The sequence below is a fragment of the Denticeps clupeoides genome, chromosome 8 (genome assembly GCF_900700375.1).
Source record: "Denticeps clupeoides chromosome 8, fDenClu1.1, whole genome shotgun sequence".
NCBI classification, from domain to species: Eukaryota; Metazoa; Chordata; class Actinopteri; order Clupeiformes; family Denticipitidae; genus Denticeps; species Denticeps clupeoides.
Window position 1 is genome coordinate 20,739,295 of NC_041714.1, and position 22,049 is coordinate 20,761,343.

The 22,049-nt window shown below is 43.6% G+C and overlaps 3 protein-coding genes across 8 annotated transcripts in view; 1 reads left to right on the forward strand and 2 right to left on the reverse strand.

The window, feature by feature from the left end:
* On the forward strand, positions 1–3,946 carry cgasa (cyclic GMP-AMP synthase a). The gene is made up of 5 exons (XM_028989073.1): positions 1–434; positions 1,325–1,541; positions 1,619–1,876; positions 2,621–2,720; positions 3,600–3,946. Exons 1-5 carry the CDS (start codon positions 18–20, stop codon positions 3,931–3,933), a joined length of 1,326 nt encoding a protein of 441 aa, XP_028844906.1. The 5' UTR covers positions 1–17; the 3' UTR covers positions 3,934–3,946.
* A 346-nt stretch (positions 3,947–4,292) lies between these two features.
* On the reverse strand, positions 4,293–12,369 carry ddx43 (DEAD (Asp-Glu-Ala-Asp) box polypeptide 43). The gene is given in 16 exon segments (XM_028989305.1): positions 4,293–4,439; positions 4,556–4,643; positions 4,721–4,859; positions 4,991–5,100; positions 6,163–6,290; positions 6,377–6,464; positions 6,669–6,769; positions 6,914–7,055; positions 8,349–8,450; positions 8,572–8,714; positions 9,164–9,320; positions 9,904–9,985; positions 10,209–10,310; positions 10,385–10,508; positions 10,630–10,685; positions 12,138–12,369. Coding segments are annotated over 16 exon segments (1,941 nt in total).
* Positions 12,370–13,343: 974 nt separating this feature from the next.
* kcnq5a (potassium voltage-gated channel, KQT-like subfamily, member 5a) overlaps positions 13,344–22,049 on the reverse strand; it is a 101,690-nt gene continuing 92,984 nt past the window's right edge. For 2 of the 6 annotated variants that reach the window (XM_028989027.1, XM_028989028.1), the window contains exons 11-16: positions 20,798–20,906; positions 18,944–19,075; positions 18,662–18,775; positions 17,797–17,910; positions 16,542–16,668; positions 13,344–16,125 (exon numbers count right to left, since the gene is read on the reverse strand). In XM_028989027.1, coding sequence (XP_028844860.1) covers positions 15,064–16,125; positions 16,542–16,668; positions 17,797–17,910; positions 18,662–18,775; positions 18,944–19,075; positions 20,798–20,906 — 1,658 coding nt within the window. In that variant the 3' untranslated portion in view covers positions 13,344–15,063. Of the gene's footprint in view, positions 16,126–16,541; positions 16,669–16,694; positions 17,228–17,796; positions 17,911–18,661; positions 18,776–18,943; positions 19,076–20,797; positions 20,907–22,049 lie in introns of those variants that run through there. The other 4 variants (XM_028989026.1, XM_028989030.1, XM_028989029.1 and 1 more) reach the window with 4 other exon arrangements.

The window sequence follows — 22,049 nt, forward strand, 5'->3', positions numbered from 1 at the left end:
TTCGCTCTCGGTCCAGCATGGCGGCCAGAGGCAGGGGGGGACCGCGGAAGAACGCCGACGGGCCGAAGAGCCCCAGCCGGGGACGCGCCAAGAGCCCGGCGGTCAGGGGTCGGAGGGGCCACGCTCGGGCGCGCGGACCCTCGCCGCGCACGAGCGAGCCAGACGCCGGCCGCGCGCCCGGCGCCGCGCGCTCCCGCGGTCCCGCGCCGTCGCCCCCGCCGCCAACGACGGGGACGCGCAGCCGGGACGAGGACCCCGGCAGAATCCTCCAGCGCACCCTGGACCAGCTGCCGATCAGAAAGCAGCAGCGCTCCGACTCCTCCAAGATCATCAACGACGTCGTGCAGAAGATCCAGAAGCACATGGAGACCAAGTCCGCGTCTTTCAAAGACATACAGAAGTTGACGACCGGAAGCTACTATGAAAACCTAAAGGTTTGTTCATATCTGAGCTCAGGCGAGTCGTGCACTCTGAAATGTAAAAGTTTGAAGGCACCTTTTCATTCGACATGTTTTCTTTATTTTCATGACCATTTACGTTGGTAGATTCTCACTGAAGGCATCAAAACTATGAATGAACACATGTGGAGTTATGTACTTAACAAAAAGGGGCAGAACTGGACCAACAAGTGCTAAACACCTCTGGGAACTCCTTCAAGACTGTTGGAGAAGCATTTCAGGGGACGACCTCTTGAAGCTCATCGAGAGAATGCCAAGAGTGTGCAAAGCAGTAACCAGAGCAAAGAAACTAGAATATAAAACATGTTTTCACTTATTTCACCTTTTTTTGTTAAGTACAGAACTCCACATGTGTTCATTCATAGTTCTGATGCCTTCAGTGAGAATCTACCAACGTAAATGGTCATGAAGATAAAGAAAAACACATTGAATGAGAAGGTGTGTCTTGACTTTTGGCCTGTATTGTATATTAAGATGTTTTCAGAAGTACACAATCTCAAGTGCCTTCACTGGGGATTTTTGAACCTGGGACGCTGCAGTCATGAGCAAGTTTGTGGTACAAATCGGCATTTTCATCAGTAAGGGGATTTCTAAGTGGGCTGTTTCCACCAGATGATGTAGCAATCCAGCCAAAATATTGAATTCATAAATCTGATTTCTTTGTATGAATATTTGATTCAATATTTGTATTAAATTTGAATATTTGTATTCAATATTTGGCTTGATGGCTACATCTGGTGGAAACAGCCCACTTAGAAATCCCCTTATTCATAAAATTGCTGATGTGTCAAATCCTCGCCGCTGCATCACACATTGACCTCGGAGGCACCAAATGACAAAATTCAGCATTTTGTTCCAAATCTCAGATCCGTGATCCAGATGAATTTGACGTCATGTTCTCCGTGCCCATGACGAGGGTGGACGTCCAGCCGTTTGGGCTGGACGGAGCGTTCTACACCGTAAAGATGAAGCGCCACCCAAAAGGCCCTCTGGATGCATTCCTTTCAGATGACATAATATGCGCCAGCACAATGCTGAAGGAGTTCAGGGACGAGGTTAAAAAAGCCATCAGTGCCGCGGCGGGTAAGTAACGCGCCCATCCCGCACGCCTGGATCTTACCGGAAATGTGTCCAGGACGTGTCTAAATGTCACCGCGCAGATGTGAAGGTGGAACCCAAGAAGACGGGCTGCCCGGCCGTGACCTTGCAGCTGGACAGGAGCGGCACGAAAATTTCCCTGGACGTCGTCCTGAGCCTGGAAGTGCGCAGCTGCTGGCCGTCTTTCACCACGGACGGCATGCAAATCGGAAACTGGCTCGGCACGAAAGTAAGAAAGGAATATAGACAGCAGCCCTTTCACCTGGTGGCCAAATACGAGGGCAGTGGCTCCAAAGAGCAGGACGGAGTTCCTGCCAAAGGTAAGAAATTCAGTAATATACTGACGTAGACACAATTCTGCACCACCAGTCAAAAGTCTGGACTTACATTACAGAAAAAAAAAAAAAATAGAATAACGCAATAATAAATGTAATAAACAAAAAATAGCAAAAGCAGGCGGCTCACCAAACCGGAATCCACCACCTTAACCATAGATGTTGTCGGCGGCCTGTCTTCATTTTAGTTTTAGTCGAGTCTTTGCGTCAAGCTGTAATTTAAAGTTTTTATTGGTCATGTCCAGACTCGTTTTAGTCGAGTTTGAATAGTTTAGTCTAGGGTTGGACAAATATAGTCGTTACAGTTATAGTCACATGACCAGCATTAACGTCACTTCACGAAAAAAAAAAAAAGTTTAATTGAAAAAGACATTTAACACTACACTTAAGTTGGAAAATGGGGGGTTTCCCCCAGTCCTGAAGGCGCTGTACACTTTATCATTCACTCATGTTCATGAGCATCTCATCAAGCGGCTTTTTATGATGAGAACAATGAACAAAGGAGCAATGAAGGTTAAGAAGAAAAAAAAAAAAAACAGATTAATCAAACATACTTCGCTTCCTCCTGATTATACATATTTCGTATTTGTTGTACTCTGGGTTATGGGGGACCAACACACATGCAGGTGAGTCCAAACTGTTCACTGGTTCTGTATATCCGGAGTTTTGCTTGACATGGTTAAAATCAAGATGTAATAATTTTTTTTCCTCCCCACCTTTTTTAAACAGATGCATGGAGAATCTCTTTTTCTCACGTGGAAAAGCAAATCCTAACCAACCATGGCAACAAAAAGACGTGCTGTGAGAAAAACAAGAAGGATTGTTGCAGGTATATAACGTATAAAATATGAGAAAACTCTATAATTTACTTAACACTTATTATGAATTATGCAGCATATTAATCTAAACACCTCGTGGCACAGCATCTGTGCATTGTGTAAATGATGCTGCAGTAGGATTTTTGTTCGTGACTCAACACGGTAATGCTAACATTTCACCATTCTGAGAGTCTCTAAGTCTGCATGGTGCCTAGTCATGAAGCCTGAACTCTCCTCAGTACTAATATTAAGAATGAACTTCCACAAACCAAAAACATCAAAACAGTATTTTGTTCACATGCTCGGTCAGCTTGTATTTAAATGAAAGTCCTACGAACCTACCAGTGATCAGGCAGGACAGACCTTAGCTGTTATTGACTATCAGGTCCAACTCAGACACCGAAAATCACAGAAAGCATCCATATCATCCAAAATAACCATAGATACTTTGATTTACCTAAAATTTGATCTGTTACTGTATATTGCATATTTAGAATTTTTTTTGATAACTAAAAAGTTATCAAAAACTGTACATATCATTATTTAAAGAAAATTCTGCAACAGTTTAGTAAATTAAATGTTTTGACGGGTTTGGATTTTGCACAGTTCTGTATACAATACACGAATCGTGAATTAATGCACTTGCCACATGCATCTGCGTCATATGAGCGAAACAATGACGCCATCTTGTTATTGCTCCGTCCCTTCCTGCCCCAATAACACTAATTTGTTTCATTATATGGCAGGCGGCCATTGCTTGACCCACAGCGAGTCCAGTGCTGTGAAATTAATTAATAACTGTAGATAATAATAAAACCAGAAAATATCTTTCAAAACAGCCTCAGTGTGTGAGACTTGCCTATAAATACATTATCATCATTTACCTTTAGAAAGCAGTGTCTGAAATTGCTGAAACACCTGATCGAACAGCTGAAGGCCACGAACCCCGACCTGTCCAAGTTCTGCTCCTACCACGCCAAGACCACCCTGCTGCACGCCTGCACCAGAAGACCCACAGACGGGGAGTGGGTGTACGCAGACCTGAGCCAATGCTTCCAGCAGCTGCTGAAGGACTTCGAACATTACCTGAAGGAAGGGGTGCTCCCAAACTTTTTCATACCGAAACAGAACCTGCTGAGCTCGGTCAGCAAGAAGAGCTGCCAGGCTTTGGCCAGACTCATCGAAGAGCAGCGCAACAACGGATTCCCAGTCTTCAAAAACTGAAATCTTACAAAGACTGCCTTTAATGAATTTTATGACTTTTTTTTTTTTTTTATGACAAAATCATGAATAAAATTTTTCCAAACTGAATGTGGCCTTTTAATTCTTTAAGAAGCAGTTTATTTTTTTTAGTCGGCAACTCAAATCTGACAAAAGGGGATAAATCAAACGTTTGGAAAATCAGACAAAACTCGGAACTCAATTTTTTTGTTCTGAAGGTCAACCGACTCAGCAGCGCCTCTGCATTCTAACTGAACGTACGGGAGCAGAAATAATAGGCGGTTGTGCCCGCAACGCGACTTAGAACCCCTTTTCCTGTTCGGACCTGCACAGGAGGAAATGGCGGGCGTTTTTAAATGGGCTCAGAAGTGCCAGTTGGGGTCCCTCTCTCTCCTCCCACCTCCTAGCGCTCCCCTTCTTCCGCCCCTGCCTCTGGGACCGGCTGCTTCTTTCTCCAGCCGGTGCTTCTCGTAGCGTTCAGCCATGAGGATCAGCTCTTCTGGAACCTCCTGGAACAGGGAAGGTCATTGCACATCAAGCTAAGGTGACGGCGAGTGAGCGGTCACCGACCTGAAGAAAGATTCCGGTCCTCATGGGCCCTCAATGCTGATTCCGCAAGGTTTACCTGTCCAGCTCTCTCCAGTATGTGGATCAGTTCAGAAGCCATCTTCCAGTCTCCCCTGGTCACCAAGGTCACCGATGCTCCGGAACGCCTGGGGTGGGGCCGGACGGGAGCGTTGTAATGCCTGTAATGCCTTTACACGCCCATGATTGTCTCACACATTCTTACCCAGCCCTGCCAGTGCGGCCCACGCGATGCACATACTCCTCGATGTTGCGTGGGAAGTCATAGTTGAAGACATGAGTGATGTCATGCACATCCAGGCCCCTTGAGGCTAAGTCGGTGGCCACCAGGATACGCACACGACCTGCTCACACACAGGCTAGATTCAGAACTTTGAAAGAAGGGCTTTCACAGTCATTTCCAGAGCGGGTTCAGACTCGCAATCAACTTCTTGCCTACCCCTCCTTCCCAGTCATAGTTTCAGTCCCATCCTACCGTCCTTGAAGTCTTGCAGGGCCTCCTCACGGTCCTGCTGCTCACGATCACCATGGAGTGACTGCACTGCGATGCCGCGCAGGCACAGATCACTGGAGAGGTCGTCTGCACTGATGGGACCATGAAGACATGGTCAGGATGCAGTGGTGGATCGTAACTGGAATTCGCTACTGCGCTTAACTAGTTTTTTTGTGTATCTGTACTGAAGTATTTACATTTGTGGCATCGGAGAAACACGCATGTTCAGCATCTACATTTACCTGATTTACGATCATGTAATGTTTCCACCAGGCACGATAATCTTTACATTTATGCCATTTATTAGATGTTTGTTACAGGGACAGTACCCCCTGGAGACACTCAGGGTTAAGTGTCTTGCTCAGGGACACAATGGTAGTAAGTGGGATTTGAACCTGGGACTTTGTGGTCTACTTCCATCCTTTATAAAAAGCAGAGCCGCGGCTAGTCTTCATACACGGAAGTACGCCCCCCGCCAACTGCCTTTTTTTCTGTTTGATAAATGAAAATGTGTGTGTGTGTGTGTGTGTGTATATATATATATATATATACACACACACACACACACACACAAAAATTTATTTATTTATTTTTCATTTATCAAACAGAAAAAAAGGCAGTTGCGGTGAGAACTACTAGTCCTCATAGCTGCCATCTTAGTTTCATTTTTCCAGAACAAATAAAGTTACTACCTTTACCTTTTTTTAAAACCGCCTCAACGTACCAGTTGAGCCTGGGGGCAGAAAGGCTACTGTTTGAGTGTGCTGATGAAAACACTTTCAGTTCTTATTTCCTGGCACGGTGGTGGCCTGCAGGGTGCAGTAGTGAAAAGAAGCGACCCCGTAATCGGAAGGTTGCCGGTCGGGATCCCGATCTGCCAAGGCGCCACTGAGCAAAGCACCGTCCCCACACACTGCTCCCCGGGCGCCTGTCATGGCTGCCCACTGCTCACCAAGGGTGACGTTAAATACAGAGGACACATTTCGTTGCGTCACCGTTGTTTCACAATAACAAGCACTTCACTTTCACAAGCAATAGGACACAGCGACTGCGATCAGATGCCTAAAGTCTCTCTCTCTGTGGAAACAGAGAACTGAATGTAAAATTGTACATTCAGCAGCACTCTCTCGTTTTTTTTTCCCATTTTCACTCACATGATCTTCTTTCCCACAAAGATTAGCACTTTGTCCTCAGGCTCCATGTTGTGAATGAAGTCAAAAACGTATGCCTTCTTCTCCTCCTCCTGTACGAAGAGCACGTGCTGCTGGACCGTGTTCACAGCCTTCAGGCGCAAGGATTCATATTAAAAATTTATTCATTTGATCGCTTTGTGATGGGTAAAAAGCACTGCACAGACACGGCTCTCACCGCCAGGTCCAGGGTGCCCACATAAACCATCATGGGGTCTTTCAGGTAGGATTTGGCCAGACGCCTCACACCTGTGGGCCACGTGGCACTGAGTGGGTCAAGAGAGAAGAGAAGAGAAACCTGTTTGTAAAGTAAGAAAGTCTGTGTGTTTTCACACGGTATGGTATTTTCTTTCAAATTTATATCCTACAACAATAGGTCAACCAACGTGTGTGAGAAGTGGATACAGATTTCATTTTCTAAATTAATGGCCACACACCCAAATCACCAGACCAAAAAAAAAAAATGGGACCTGGTCATGATGGTCTGTCGGTCTGGTCGAATGTCCAAAATGATCTTCAAGATCTGAGGCTCGAAACCCATGTCCAGCATCCTGTCGGCCTCGTCCAGAACCTGCAGAAAAAACATGACTGGTGTACGACTAGAAAGGAGTAAACTGTGCAGAAACAGTGATGCATTCACAACCACGAGGGTATAAGGTGGAAGAGAAACCGGATGTTCGCCAGATAGACACCCTGGTCTCCCCTACACACTCACCAGGTACGTTATGGAGCGCAGATCGATGAGATCATTCATCTGCAGGTCATTAAGTCGGCCTGGGGTGGCGATGACTATGTCCACACCGCCGCTTACCACCTTTATCTGGGATTTCCTGTCACCTCCTCCATAGATGCAAATGCTGGATCCAGTCAAGGACAATAGGAGAGTGTCAAGGGTCAAAGTGAGGGATGTGAAGGAGCAGTGGTGGCCTAGTGGTTAAGGAAGCTGCCACAATCAGAAGGTCCCCACACGCTGCTCCGCGGGCGACTGTCATGGCTGCCCGCTGCGCACCAAGGGTGATGGGTTAAAAGCAGGGGACACATTTCCCCGTGACACCGTGTGCTGTGCTGTGTATCTCAATGACAATCACTTCACTTTCATGTGAAATGCAAACCTTGAAATGAGGACCAAAGGCAAACATGATGAAAGCAAATGGGAAAACCATAACAGTGTGAGTCTACAATGTTGAATGGCAGCGCAGCAGGATGTAAACATCCTGTAGTCAAATTACTCAATTATTTTCAACGGTTGCAATAAACAGAACAGTTATAACTGGTTTTTACAGAGAGGACTCGAAAGCTGGAAACTGAGCTACACAGCCTAGAGGACATAGGACATAACTCTAATACACTCCAGCACTTTCACTTTCAATCACTTCTGGAATTTTTTACTCTTGCACAATTTTTTTTTATTTTATTTTCTCCTTTCACTTTACTCATTTGCACACCTACCTGTTACACATATTTATACTAAAAAGATGAAAGTGTAATATTTGTTTATGTTTGCAATATTTGCATATTGGTTCATTGTTTACTTGCAATATTTGCAATACTGTGGTCTGTAGCAGTCGCTAAAGCATATCATACCGTGTATGACTGTGTACGTGCCAAATAAAATTTGAATTTGAATTGGAGAGAACACAGCATACGGTGACACAGTGAAATGGGTCCTCTGTATTTAACCATCACCCTTGGTGAGCAATGGGCAGCCATGACAGGCGCCCGGGGAGCAGTGTGTGGGGACGGTGCTTTGATAAAGGGGACCTCAGCGGCACCTTGGCGGTACAGGATTCGAACCAACAACATTCAGAGTATGGGTCTATTATCACCACTGCTGGATTCCCAATAGTACTGAGACCAGGACACTTTATAAAAGGTCCATCTCATCATTTTCAAATCATTATCATATACACTCGCCTAGGAACCAGAAGACTGCAAAGCCACAGGTTCAAATCTCACTTACTACCATCTCATCCCCAAGCAGATCAATATTAAAGTGTTAATTTAGCTGAAATATATAAAAGGAACTATTAAATATTGATCCATATTCATTACTATTTGGAAAACCCACTGATTTTTTACCACAAGTTAATCACCAAGATTCCCAATTTCTGTGCTCTGTCCCCAAACACATATAGCATGAAACTACTCACCTCTTAAAGCCCTTGTAACTGTACTTGCCGCACTCTGCTTCAATCTGCAGGGCCAGCTCCCGGGTTGGGGTTAGCACCAACATGCCAGGGCCCTTGCGCTTGCTGATTGATCGACACGCAAATATATCAATTACTACCAAGCAGAATAGTCATTCTAATAGACTGCACAAAATGGCCCTGGGTGTAAACACTTTACTCAAGGTGGTAGTGGAAGAACCCACACAAATGTTCATCTCTAACAACTTACAACTGCTGCTGGTCCATGTGGATGAAGCCTGGCAAGAGGTAAGCCAGGGTCTTTCCAGTGCCCGTCTGGGCTATGCCAATCAGGTCAAAGCCATTAAGGATTATGGGCCAAGCCTGGGACTACAGCAGAAAAAGAGTATAGGATAGGGGGAAGTCACCTAATCATCAAAAACCGCCACGATCACGGTTCCTGCATGTCACCTGTTCTGGTGTTTGTGTTCTTTTTGTTTAGAGAGATAAATACATTTTCCAGTTTAATGTGGTATCCCCCTTGCAGCCTACACAAACAAATGAATTTGACAATATATTCAATGACAAAAAAAAAAAACAAAAAAAAAAACATACAAAAGCTGTGAACTGGCAAGAGTGGTCAGGAGCTGATGACTGATAATGTAGGTCAGCAGGAAATGCACGTGCATGCTACAGAAAACGCACAGGACTCAGCAGGTCTTTCCAGTCAATACTGGTACAACCTGTTCTTCCCACTATGCATCTTGAAGGGAAAAGGTGGAATTGAGCCTCCAATATGGAAAAGTGGAATATAATGTTTACTCGCAGCAATTTTGCACCTGTATAGGAGTTGGCTTTGAAAAACCAACTCTTTCAATATTTTCCATTATGCCAGGGTAGTGTTGGAATGCCTCGACAAAGGTGCACACTGGGTTAGGGATGGATCTCTTCCCGTCTTCTTTCAAGTCATCAACAAAGATATTGTTGTTGGTTTTCCTGCAAAATAAATAAATAAATAAATAAATAGAAATAAATTTGCCCGTTAGAGACTTGCAATATGACTGGTTCATCAAATGGTGCGGTGAATTTAAATGAGCCAATCAGGGGAGCATACGTCAAACATCCTCTCAGATGTTAAAGGCGCCATTACATCATTCTATTTTCAAATTAGAGACCTGCAATATGAGTTAGAGACCTGCAATATGAGTTAGAGACCTGCAATATGACTGGTTCATCAAACGGTGTGTGATGAATTTAAATGAGCCAATCAGGGGAGCATACGTCAAACATCCTCTCAGATGTTAAAGGCGCCATTACATCATTCTTTTTTTATTAACACTAAACATCAAATTATTTATAGCAAGCTGATTCCATCGTTCATTGTACAGTCAGTACACGTGAATATGCATGTGTGAATGTGAACAGTAATTTCACTGAAAGGGATTTAAAAGAGGTGTTCAAGCGGCATGTCCATCCGAACATCCAGTTGAAATGAATGCCCAGTGGTTTTAATGAGAGCAACAGCGCCCTCCTGTGGCTACAGTAAAATTAATACGGTGAATTAAAACGATTAATTTACCTCCATGCTTTAACCTCCTCTGCACTACGGGACGCCACACTTGGTTCCTCAATGTAGAAATCCTTCTTCAGGGGTGGAAGATCTACAAAGAGCAGAGTGGAGAGGATTAATCAGCATTTATAAGATGCCCTTATATCAGTAGTGACAGGGACAGTCCCACTGGAGACACTCAGGGTTAAGTTTCTTGCTCAGGGACACAGTGGTAGTAGGTGGGGTTTGAACCTGGGACTTTGTGTGTTACTCACTAGGCCACTACACTTCCTAAATGAAAAAGTCCTGGAATGAGGTGGAAAAACCAGACACACCCTGCCACTTCAGAGCTTCGTACTTCTCCCGATTCTGCCTGATGGATGCCCAGTCGATGGGTGGCAGGGACACCGGGGCTGTTGACTCAGATGTTCTCCCTCCTAGGAGAGGACAGACGATCAAGCAGACGGAGCCAGACTATTTAAACAAACTACTACGTCTGATGGAGAAACACCAATTTCAAACAAATCACAGCTACCATTGTCTAATATCAGGTCGTCAATCATCTCCTTCGCCTTCTTCTGCACATCACTACTTCCAAAGATGACCACCTCCCCCTCGTAATTGCCGCTGTTAATCTGCAGAAGAACAACGCGGAACATTAACAGAACATATATTTAATATGAGGAACTGTGAGGCATCCATGTGCTAGGGAGAGACATCCACTAGTTTCTGTTTAGTTTGGAGGGTTTCACTTGCCTTGATTCGGGCTCCGCTGCTTTCCTCGATTTCGCGTATTTTTGATCCTCCTCGCCCTGTGATACAATAATCCATGAACTCATCATGGCCACTGGCTCATATTTAAGGACTGAAGAATTATGATTAAAAATGGTATCAGTGTTAACCACGTCCATTTTTATTCTGTACAATGTGCCAGACACCCAATGTCGACAGGGTAGATTGGTTACGAATGCAATTAGGTAAATGCAAGGCTTTCAGTTCAAAAAGAAACCTCAAATAAAAAGGGCTGACAAAAAATAAATTGCAGAGTGCAATGATAAAGTGCAAACAGAAAAAAAGCCTACGCAGAAAAGGCTTTTACTGCAAGGCCTATAGATGTTTTGCTGATAAGAAAAAAAAAAAACATCCTGTCACCATTTTGTGGCTTAAGAGATGACTGGTTGGGTCATTAGGAAAATACTTAATTTTTTTATATTTAATATGAAAAATGAACATCCATTTACCTCATTATTTAGAGAAAAAAAATTATTAGAGATCATTATCATGGTGACTAAAATTTGATTAACTGTTGCTGCTTATGGAATCTAATCAGACCTTGTGAGCTGATCTGACAACACATTCAGACAAAAGAGACCACATCTTGTAAGATCTTGTTCAAAATTTAACAAAAGCTTTTATCTGTTTTATAACACACACACACACACACACACACACACACACATACAGTACAGGCCAAAAGTTTGGACACACCTTCTCATTCAACGTGTTTTCTTTATTTTCATGACCATTTACGTTGGTAGATTCTCACTGAAGGCATCAAAACTATGAATGAACACATGTGGAGTTCTGTACTTAACAAAAAAAGGTGAAATAAGTGAAAACATGTTTTATATTCTAGTTTCTTTGCTCTGATTCCTGCTTTACACACTCTTGGCATTCTCTCGATGAGCTTCAAGAGGTGGTCACCTGAAATGCTTCTCCAACAGTCTTGAAGGAGTTCCCAGAGGTGGTTAGCACTTGTTGGGGTCCAGCTCACCCCAAACCATCTGGACTGGGTTCAGGTCCGGTGACTGTGGAGGTCAGGTCTCCACTTTTTGTTAAGTACAGAACTCCACATGTGTTCATTCATAGTTCTGATGCCTTCAGTGAGAATCTACCAACGTGAAAATAAAGAAAACACGTTGTATGAGAAGGTGTATCCTGTACTGTACATATATATATTTAAGTGATTGTCATTGTGAAACAGTCTGCTTCCTTCCACAACAGCCTAGCTAATATAATAGACAAATATAAATAACAACATACTAATATATTATACTAAACACGTTCTTGGTCCAAGGTTTAGTACACTCAATAAGTAGGCTCAAGGCGAAAAGTGGTCACATGACTCAATCCTGATTCTTCATTGGTCGGACAGAATGGATGGCGGTTCAATTTACGTACGTAAAAACAATCTTTTAAGTGGAGCATAATTAATAAACGTTTGAACACCGCACACATGATGACTTTTATTAAATTTACTTTACCGATGACTCTCCCGATGGCGGCCCTCTCCACGCTGAAGACCACGGGTGCGGGAGACGAGAAGTCCGTCCTGCCGACGCGTCCTCTCGCCCCGTCGGCCCGCCGCCCGTCTCTCCAGCTCCGCCACTGCGGACCGCCGCCTCCCTCCCCCGAGGGCGGCGGCCGCCATTCCGCTTTCCTCGGTTTATCCACCTGGGCGCCGTCTGCGTCGTACTCCTCTTCCCAATCCGACATGACAAGGGGCGGACGAGGCTTTTCGGCCCTGATCATTAAAATCGTGATAAAAGCTGGAACGAACCGACTTTTCCCCCGTCAAAACAGCAGCGCGCGGGCGTCCGTGACCCCTCGTGACCCTGCGTGACCCCGTCACGACCTCTGCGACCCACGCTGACTCAGGCCCCAAAAAAGTTCCTTTACTTAATCTCCACACATGAAAGCTGAAATGTATTTTCGTCTATTATTCATGTATTATTTCATACATTATTTTTGGCCCAGTCTGCCCAGATCCGAAGAAAATGGTTCAAACGATAGTTAAAACAAATTAGAATAAGCATACATCTTGTCATAATAATACAATCTTTAAAATGATCTGTAGGTTTTTGTGGGTCCTATTCGACTCTCATTTTTTCCTATAGATGTACATTTACGGCTTTTACCAGAGGCTCTTATTCAGAGCGCTTTACACTCAGTAGTGACAGGGACGGTCCCCCAGGAGACACTCTGGGTTCATGGTAGTAAGTGGGGTTCCAACCTGGATGAGTGTGTTACCCACTAGGCTAGGACCACTTTAGTGTGATGTAGATGTGTGAGGTTATTACTTGCACGGTTCCTTCAATATTCTGTCCCCCATCTTAGGAATTATTAAAGTAAACTGTCTTGATGTAAGATCTCTTGAAATATTATAACCTTCTTCTCAAACATTTCAAAATGCAGAAGAAATTAATCCAGAACATTTTACATTTACAGCATTTATCAGACGCCCTTATCCAGAGTGACTTACAATCAGTAGTTACAGGGACAGTCTCCCTGGAGCAATTTAGGGTTAAGTGTCTTGCTCAGGGACACAATGGTAGTAAGTGGGATTCAACCCCGGGTCTTCTGGTTCATAGGCGAGTGTGTTACCCACTAGGCTACTACCACCCTTAATCCCGACAAATATACCTTATTAATGATAACGGGCCATGAAATTTGCAGACACACACTGTTAATAAGTCTTAGTTTATTAATTTACTTTCATTTTGCAGTTTTCAATCAAGTTATGTGCACGTTCTTGTAATAAATTAATCAGCATGACATAGAATGCTAACATGGTCAAGCGTGTATTTTAAGGCCAGTATGTGTAAATAAATAAAAATAATGATGTACCGGATTTGCAGCCTATCACATAAAGTCACTGTACTGTGCAGACATTACAGTGCAATACCTCCTGAATCCTGTAAGTGTATGACAGATGTGTTGCAATGGCAAAAAAATATTACAGTCTTAATAAAATGTGAAAGGCACCGTAAAGCATTTTCAATATACATATAAGTAAACTAGAGATTTTACAATTGTGTATAATATGTACATTCTTTTCTTCCATCTTATAGCCTCAGAACATTCGCTGGTTGCCGTATTCAGTGCTTTAAAAAAAAGCTTTTGTGGTTTCTCTTCAGCAATTGACATCCCCATGTATTGGTAAATGAAACACAGTTATTGTTATGCAATGTCACACAATATCACATTTGCATCACATTCTCACATTTTCAGGTTCCTCTTTTCACGACAGCTGTGCTTCCCCATGCTAAGGCATGCCAACCACACTCATGATTCCAATGGAAGCAACTGTACTCTGACATTTATAACATTACCTATACATGGCTAGAACACTACTAATGGAACATAACATGGTGAAAAACAATTACTTCTGCAGCTTACTGTTAACCAGTGTAGAAATATCACTTAACATAACTTTCAAATGCATGGAAGAAAAGGGTAAAAAAGAAAAGCCCGTTTCCCAGTCCTGTAATTAAAAATGTTTAAGACTGCTGTGTTATAAGAAAATTAAAATAAATAATAGTGATGACTTATATCATACTGTCACTTTTCTAAGGTTAGATAAAATTATAAAATCTGTTCAAAAATAAGACACATAATGCTTTATGTATATTCAACGTAGTACCTGTTAAGTGTGTCATACCTTGTCAGTGGTGCCCCAAGGAAACCTGTATACAGGCCCATGAGCCATTTGTCAGAAAGTAAATGAGATTATTCAAATTCATCAATACATATGCAGACGCATCATTCATGCATGGGCGTTGAGAATTTGGCCCAGTATGCAACTCTATACTTGCATGCAGTAAGGCTTTGAGTGCACCCTGCATTCTCAGAGCTGAGTCTGTGACCATTATCCTAACAATAAAAAAAAAGACATTCCGCTTAAGTAAGAAAATAGGTAAGTATGTAATTAATTAATTAATTCTTAAATAATAAATGTGTTTATTATTTAAGGTATTGTCAGAATATGTCATATTTGTAAGTCCCAACGGCTTTCTAAGCCAATGGAAAATAAAGGATTTATACACATTAAAATGCAAAGTTAGCCTTAAAACATGCAGTGAGTGTAATGCAAATTGTGCTGTGGTTAAAGGGGCATAATGCAATACATAAATACTTCCAAACCTTTTTTCGAGACATGCTGAACGCATACAGAGACCTCCTACATCACCTTTAATCTCATTATTTCTCCCATTCTGTTTGCAATTTTGTCGACCTAATGCATACAATGGTATGCATTCATGAAAAAAGAAAAGAAACTTAGGAGGACCCCACATTCATGGTAGAGGTGTGAACAGATTCCTTCATTATTACTATTATGACCTCCATAACAATGACAAAAGACGAAAATGGCGCGACGTAGGAGAGGAGAGCAGAGAAGTTCAGTCTGCACTACTTTAGCCGGACGGCGGGAAGGCTGAGGGACTCAGAGCTCCCGCAGACAGGCACATTGAGTCCGGCCGGGCTGCGGGACGAGTCCCCCGCACTGGTCAGCTGCTTGGGGGTGAAAGTCATGTCTGTGGAGTTCCGCGAGAGGAAGTTGAAGGTCCCGTCCGGTGCATCAAACGCTTTGTCGCCGATGAGATGTTGAGTGTTGCCCCATTCGGCCGGGTTCTGATGGCCCGTGGACTCGCTGTTGCTACTGCTGCGGTGAGAGTGACAGTCTGCACCTGATGGCAGCATGAGGTTCTGCACTGAGAGAGACTTTCCCAGGTGCCGGTCCACGGGCGGTCCACCACTTGTAGCTGAGGTGTGCAGCAGAGGGTCCACGTCCAGACTCAGGTGCCTCCTCCAGGATCCCTCTTCTTTGGAGCTGCGCTGCTGCCGATTCCTCAGCTGCACTGAGGTTACAGACCCACCACACTTCATCTCTGCCTGAGCAGGTCCACCGACCAGGCAGTTGCTAGAGCTCTCTGGACCTGACCTGCCTACTGGCATGGATTCAGGGATCAAACCACTGGCCTGAACAAGAGGTGGAGGTACCAGGGATGGAAGCTGGAGGCTACTGATCGTACAGCTGGGCACAGTAGGTGTAGGCCTTGCCAGGTCCTGGAACTGGGATGCCCTAGAGAGGTTGTTAGGAGTGAGAATAGGGGGTGGGGAGGTGGGGAAGAAGTTACTTTCTGGTGACGAAGGCTGTCCAAGAAGCAAGGGTGAAGGGGTGAAAGAGGTGGAATTGGAGTATCCAGGAGGACATGGGCTCAGGCTGAGTTCACTGGGAGCCAGGATGAGCTGAAGGCCACGGGAGAGGTTCCCTGAGTGGGACAGCCCTCCACCATTCACCAGAGGGGAGCAGGACCGGTCTTTGCTCTGGATAGAGCTCTGATAATCTGATGTCTGGTCCAGTTCGTACAAGGGAAGTGACGAGAGCGTAAGAGCTGAGGAAGAGCCCTTCTGCAGCGCCTGCCGGTAGATGTCCAGCAGTGAGTCCAGCTTCGATTCAATTGATTGGACCTGAAATGTGACAGGCAGAGTATATAGAAAGTGAGCCTGGATGCTGTGGCCACGTAGTGTTTCAAAGTACAGGGTGGGCCATTTATATGGATACACCTTAATAAAATGGGAATGGTTGGTGATATTAACGTCCTGTTTGTGGCACATTAGTATATGTGAGGGGGCAAACTTTTCAAGATGGGTGGTGACCATAGTGGCCATTTTGAAGTCAGCCATTGGATCCAACTTTTGTTTTTTCAATAGGAAGAGGGTCAGTTTTAGTCTAACTCATTCATACAGGTTGGGGCTATTTTACATAATTTGGAAATATTTTTTGGAAAGTGAATTTAAGTGTTCTGTTTGTCTTCATATTCACACATTTAATATTTTATTTCAACAGGAGATATTCGTGTGTTAATATAAGCCACTGAGTTTACCTGTCTTTCCACTTTACACACACGTCCCAGCATACTCATGTCTTCCAGCGAGTCGCCCTCGTGGTGAGCCCTGTCCCTCACCTTCTTATCCTGGGGGATTTGTCCCTTGCCAAGGATCTGATCCACCCTAAAATAAAAAAACATGATGACCTGTAGAACCTGCACGAAACTGAGGCTTAATGTTTCAGAGGACCCCAAAGCAGTTAACCATGATTCCAGTTAGAGGAGCACAAGGCATGAATTTACACCTCCACCACAGGTTTGCATTCAGAAGAGAGACAGACAGAAAGGGATGGAAAGATGGTGGGCATGACAGAGATTGGGATGTTAATGATGAAATTATTAAGATTACTTTGGACAATCTAATTGGGATAAAAAAAAAATCTGACGTTGTCAGTTACACAAAAACATGCATTTGTTTTCTTAGAAAATGTAATAAAGAATACATATCCACAGTGTTAACATCTCAAACAGGTAATGTTACATACACAGGGATCATTTAACCCCACAGTTTCGGAAGAGAAGGAAAATCACATTAGGCACATAATTTTCATATTAACAGATATTTTCATATTAACAGATATTTTCATATTAACGGTGTAACCATGCAGCATGCTCCTATCTGAAATTGTATTCCAGTTCACAAAATGAAACCAGTCTCCTTGTTGGGGGGGGGGGATCAGTATCTAATAAGATCAGACAGAATGTAATTAGACACATAGAAAAAATACAATTAAAATAGCTGAAAGGAACAATATAAAACATGATAATAAACGACTATGTATGAGTAAAAATGTTCTTGTGAGCAAGCATAGCCTGGTTAACTTGGTTTGTACTTGGTTCTCACTAGGTTCTCACAAGGTTCTGTGAGAACACTAGGAAATAATGACCACAGCCAAATGTTCAAATATTCTGTTTGATACTTCAGTATATGAAGGAGAACATCACGTCCTGTGCAAAAATGTCGACTTTGAATGTCACAGGCCCAAAACCGGTTACTTACACTGCTTACACTATTTGAAAGATAAACATGATTTATAAACTAATCCATTCATGTACATTTTACCCACAAGGTGGATAAATTCAAACTAAAAGTCAAACTAGCATTCAGTCACACTAATTTAACATTTCAGGGAATTAAGCATTTTAAGACGAACAGATTATGGTTTAGCGTATGAGTGCCAAATGCCATGGGACAGTGGAAAGAAATGCCATGTGATCAGTAGTGCAGGACGGGGCTCTTGTGAATGCTAACCCTGGTGGCGAGGGCTTCCTCCTGGCTTGACTGTAATACAAGTGCAGAGAGGGGGAGGAAAGGTTCCTGCTTTTGCTGCCCAGTGTCTGCTGAGACCCCAAGCCTGTGGCCAGCCTGGATGGAAGAGGGTAAACACGGTGAGGCCTATTAAGTCCAGAGCTTGGGAAGGGGGGATGAAAGGAGAAAGGAGTCTACAGAGAGAGCGCCAGGCATCTATGCACCAAGCACCAGATCACAGCACTAGGACCTGAAGGGACTGCATGCGTCAAGAGAAGATGACTTCCCCATGCTAACAAAGACACCATAATGTTAGGAAGAAGATTCACCACCTTATTGATAAAGGTGAGTCACAGAATGACAGAAGTGGTCCATGTGTATGAACACGTGTTAGACCCCATTCACCTGGATGCATGCAGGATGAGTCTTCATTTTGTTATTTATTACTACAGGCTTTCACACTGGTCTTCAAGGACAAAGACCATTCAACAGAATGCAAGACATGACAGAAACTGGTCATTGGGAGGCTGAAGCTTAAAGGTCTGGGTCTGTTCTTTCCACACGTTGTGGTTCAGGGTATGTTATACTCTACTGTTCCTTACCTAGGAGTTACACTGGCCTGTGGCCTCTTTTTCCATTTTTTTAAAGGATTTGTTCTGCAGAAGGACAGTCAGCACAAGGCTAAGTCACCATTGGGATACAGCAGGTTTTCAGCAGGTCAAAGGCTAAACGTGTCTTTTCTGGTGTCAGATTGACAAACGGCCCTGTCTCAAACTGCTGTGAAATTATTTGATTCGCCGAACCCATTTCCTCAGCTTTAGCCTCCTCAATGACCCTGTCTTTTGAGGGAGACTGTGGGTCATCTGACCCCGGGGCAGAGTGCTTCCTCCGGGCCTGGCTGTAATACAAGTGCAGGGAGGGAGAGGAAAAGGTCTTGGCTTTGGTGCTCAGGGTTTGCGGAGGACCCACTATAGTGTCCAGCCTGGGTGAGAGAGGACACATATTAGATGAGACACACACAAATACACACACGGCCTTGCTCGCTTTCACTTTCTCTAACACACACACACACACACACACACACACACCTGTACTGATCCTTTTAATGTGTGTGCAGTTGTGTTTGTGATTAACACACATCTCATCTCACCTGGTCTGAAGGCTTTTTATTCGACAAAGCATGTCCAGGTGACCAGCTGAATACTGTTCAATCACATCTTTCACGTCATATGGCCGCAGTGTCTCCTTAAACTTCTTCTTTGCCACATGGAATTTCATAATCCTATTAGAAACGAATAAGTGAACATCACAGCAAACGTCAGAGAATGGAACACTGATCCAGACTCAGACCATCCGGTGAATCAAGAGTCAGACTTGATGATGGATACCAAATACAGGGTGGGCCATTTATACACCTTAATAAAATGGGAATTGGTGACATTGAACACATTTTATAAGTGGTCAGAAACATGTAAATAACTCATGAAAGAATAAAGTTACGTTAAAACCAAGCACCATTGTTTTTCTTGTGAAATTACCAATAAATTTCATGTGTCATGACCCTCTTCCTATTGAAAAAACAAAAGTTGGATCCAGGATGGCCGACTTCAAAATGGCCACTATGGTCACCACCCATCTAGAAAAGTTTGCCTCCTCACATATACTAATGTGCCACAAACAGGATGTTAATATCACCAAATATTCCCATTTTATTAAGGTGTATCCATATACATGGCCCACCCTGTAGAACCACCCTTTATTGCACTTGACCACTTTGTTTTCTGGTTCCTTAAATTCTTTAGTTCTAAATAGGTTTTTCCCGGCATTGTCTAAAAAAACATGAATCTAAGATGCCTCAGGGCAGAGGTGGCCTAAGTGGTTAAGGAAGCGGCTCCATAATAGGAAGGTTGCCGGTTCGAATCCCAAACCGCCGAGGTGCCACTGAGCAAAGCACCGCTGCCCACTGCACACTAAGGGTGATGGTTAAAAGGAGAGGATAAATTTAGTTGTGTCACCGTGTGCTGTGCTGCAGTTTTTCACAATGACAATCACACTCACTTTAGAGTTTACACATATACATATTTCTAAGCTTGCATTATAACAGTGGTCACAAGGGGGCAGCAACAAACAAAATATCCTTTAACCCAATGGAGGTTGTATCAACATACTGATACACATTATCCCATGCTTTCCCACGACTATATGAAAACCTCATATGAAATCCCAACACAACCAGACATTAATCATGTAACAGACACCAATTATGTGAAAATCGTATTCCCAGACTTGGCCTTGTCTCCATAGGCCTACTTATTTTTCTGCTGAGCTACCACTGTGCTAATAATATTGACAGTGGTAAATGGATCTTAGTAATGTGCTGATCCAACAGCCCAGTTGGAGCCCCTATTGTCCTGTAAGATGTGTTTTTTCTATCATTACCTATTCAGAAACAGCTGGTGAGCTGGTGGGCTTCACTGCAGGGTGCTGTGAATGTCTCTGGCTATCATATTACTGGAGTACTGGGGCGTCTCCATTCAGTATGGCCACAGGGGTACACTGCTGTGTGGAGAGGACGGACGGACGTAAAAAGACGGCCTGAGAAAGCAAACCCTCCTGCTGAGGTTTGTTCCTCCAGTCACCTATCCCAAATGATCCCAGCTCACCAGGTGTGACTGTTTACGTAGAACCTGACCAGTCTTCGCCAAGCAGGTTATTCTAGAGCGTGACAGCAGGGAACAGCGGGCTGTGGCTGAATGAAGCTTTTTTAATATTGTCTATACGATGAAGAGAAATTAGTTTTCCAATTAAAATCTAAAATCTCACAGACCTATTAGAGGAGGAATATATAGTCAATTGTTGCTTTTGAGGCAGCTTTCAAATGTTTTGTCATGGTAACTTTAATCTAGATAAAAAAAAAAACAGTGTTGAATATGTAAGTACATATCCACATTATTTGAGCAGAGGACTGTACTGTAGCTGGAACCACAAGCCGGACCCCATTTACCTGACAGCCCTAATGACCGACTTCAGCGGCGCCGACAGATCTTCTACAGACAGGTCACAGTGACAGCCCTTCTCATCAAAGGAGTCCTCTGGGCCCAGGTTAGTATCCGCTGAGTGAGGGAAATAAACCGTTTTAGACACTTAGTCCCCTGACCTCACAAGAATGATGGCTGGTTGAGCACTACAGCTTCTAATTCTAACACACACACACACACACACACACACACACACATGTAGCAAAAAAAAGAAATTCATTTAATTCCCCAATCCCGTGCTGAGTGAGTGCCACAAAGGGAACTGTTATTCCTGAAATACTGCCACACCACACATGCAGTGGTGCACAGAGTCCATCCCCAAATCCCAGTCCTAGCATTTAGATACTCAAAAAAAAACTTAAATAAAATCAATCAAAACAGGAGCAAGGAACAGTCTGTCTCAGCAGCAGACCGTCTCCTTCAGTGCAGGAGCGGAAGACTTTCTTTCATGGGACAGGTAGAGCATAAACCACGGCTGACAGTGGAAAGAAATAAGGTAAAGACCCACCCGAGAACTGCACAGCCAGGCCATTTCCCTCTTTCCCTCGCACCCCCGCTTCCTCAGTAAAAGGTTTTATACGGCCCTGGGCTGGATCTATACAGTAGCATGTCTGCTAGGAGAATATAGGACCTTGGGGGCCACTTAACTGCCTGTAAGTCATCATTCTACTCTGAAGAGAAGCTGTCGGTCCTAACCAGCTTTCTGATCTCACTCACACGCTCTAATGCTTCCTAAGCCATTCCCTGAATGGATGCGTATTTTAATTATAACATGGATCATGGAAGGTCAAGGGGGAGCAGTTACAAACCCCAAAAATATGGCCATCCTCAAGTGTGAGACGATTTCTGGGCAATACAATTTTACAGTTTACCGCTAACATCCCTCATATAAAGATTAGCTAATAATTGCTGTGATGGTACAAATAAATCAAGCACATTTGCCAGTGGCTGTATCGAAACACTTTATTAGATTCACTGGCGAAATTCTAGGTACCGTTTAAACGTATACTGGCTCTGCCCAGTATGTGTATCAGGATTTTAATATTAATCCTTTATAATCTGCAAGAACAATTCGTTTTTTAAAAAGTGATCCACAACCCACAAATATAAAGCAAGAAGGTGAAGCTGGGGGTCAGAATCTGACTAACTTTAAAGGTTTCAAATGCAGTGGCTGGTGAGAGAGTAATAATATATTCATAAATATAGAGAGTACTGATG

Coding starts and splice junctions, on each gene's coding strand:
- cgasa (XM_028989073.1), top strand. CDS start 18: ATGGCGGCCAGAGGCAGGGGGGGACCGCGGAAGAACGCCGACGGGCCG. Junction 435..1,324: donor GCTACTATGAAAACCTAAAG/GTTTGTTCATAT, acceptor TCCAAATCTCAG/ATCCGTGATCCAGATGAATT. Junction 1,542..1,618: donor AGCCATCAGTGCCGCGGCGG/GTAAGTAACGCG, acceptor GTCACCGCGCAG/ATGTGAAGGTGGAACCCAAG.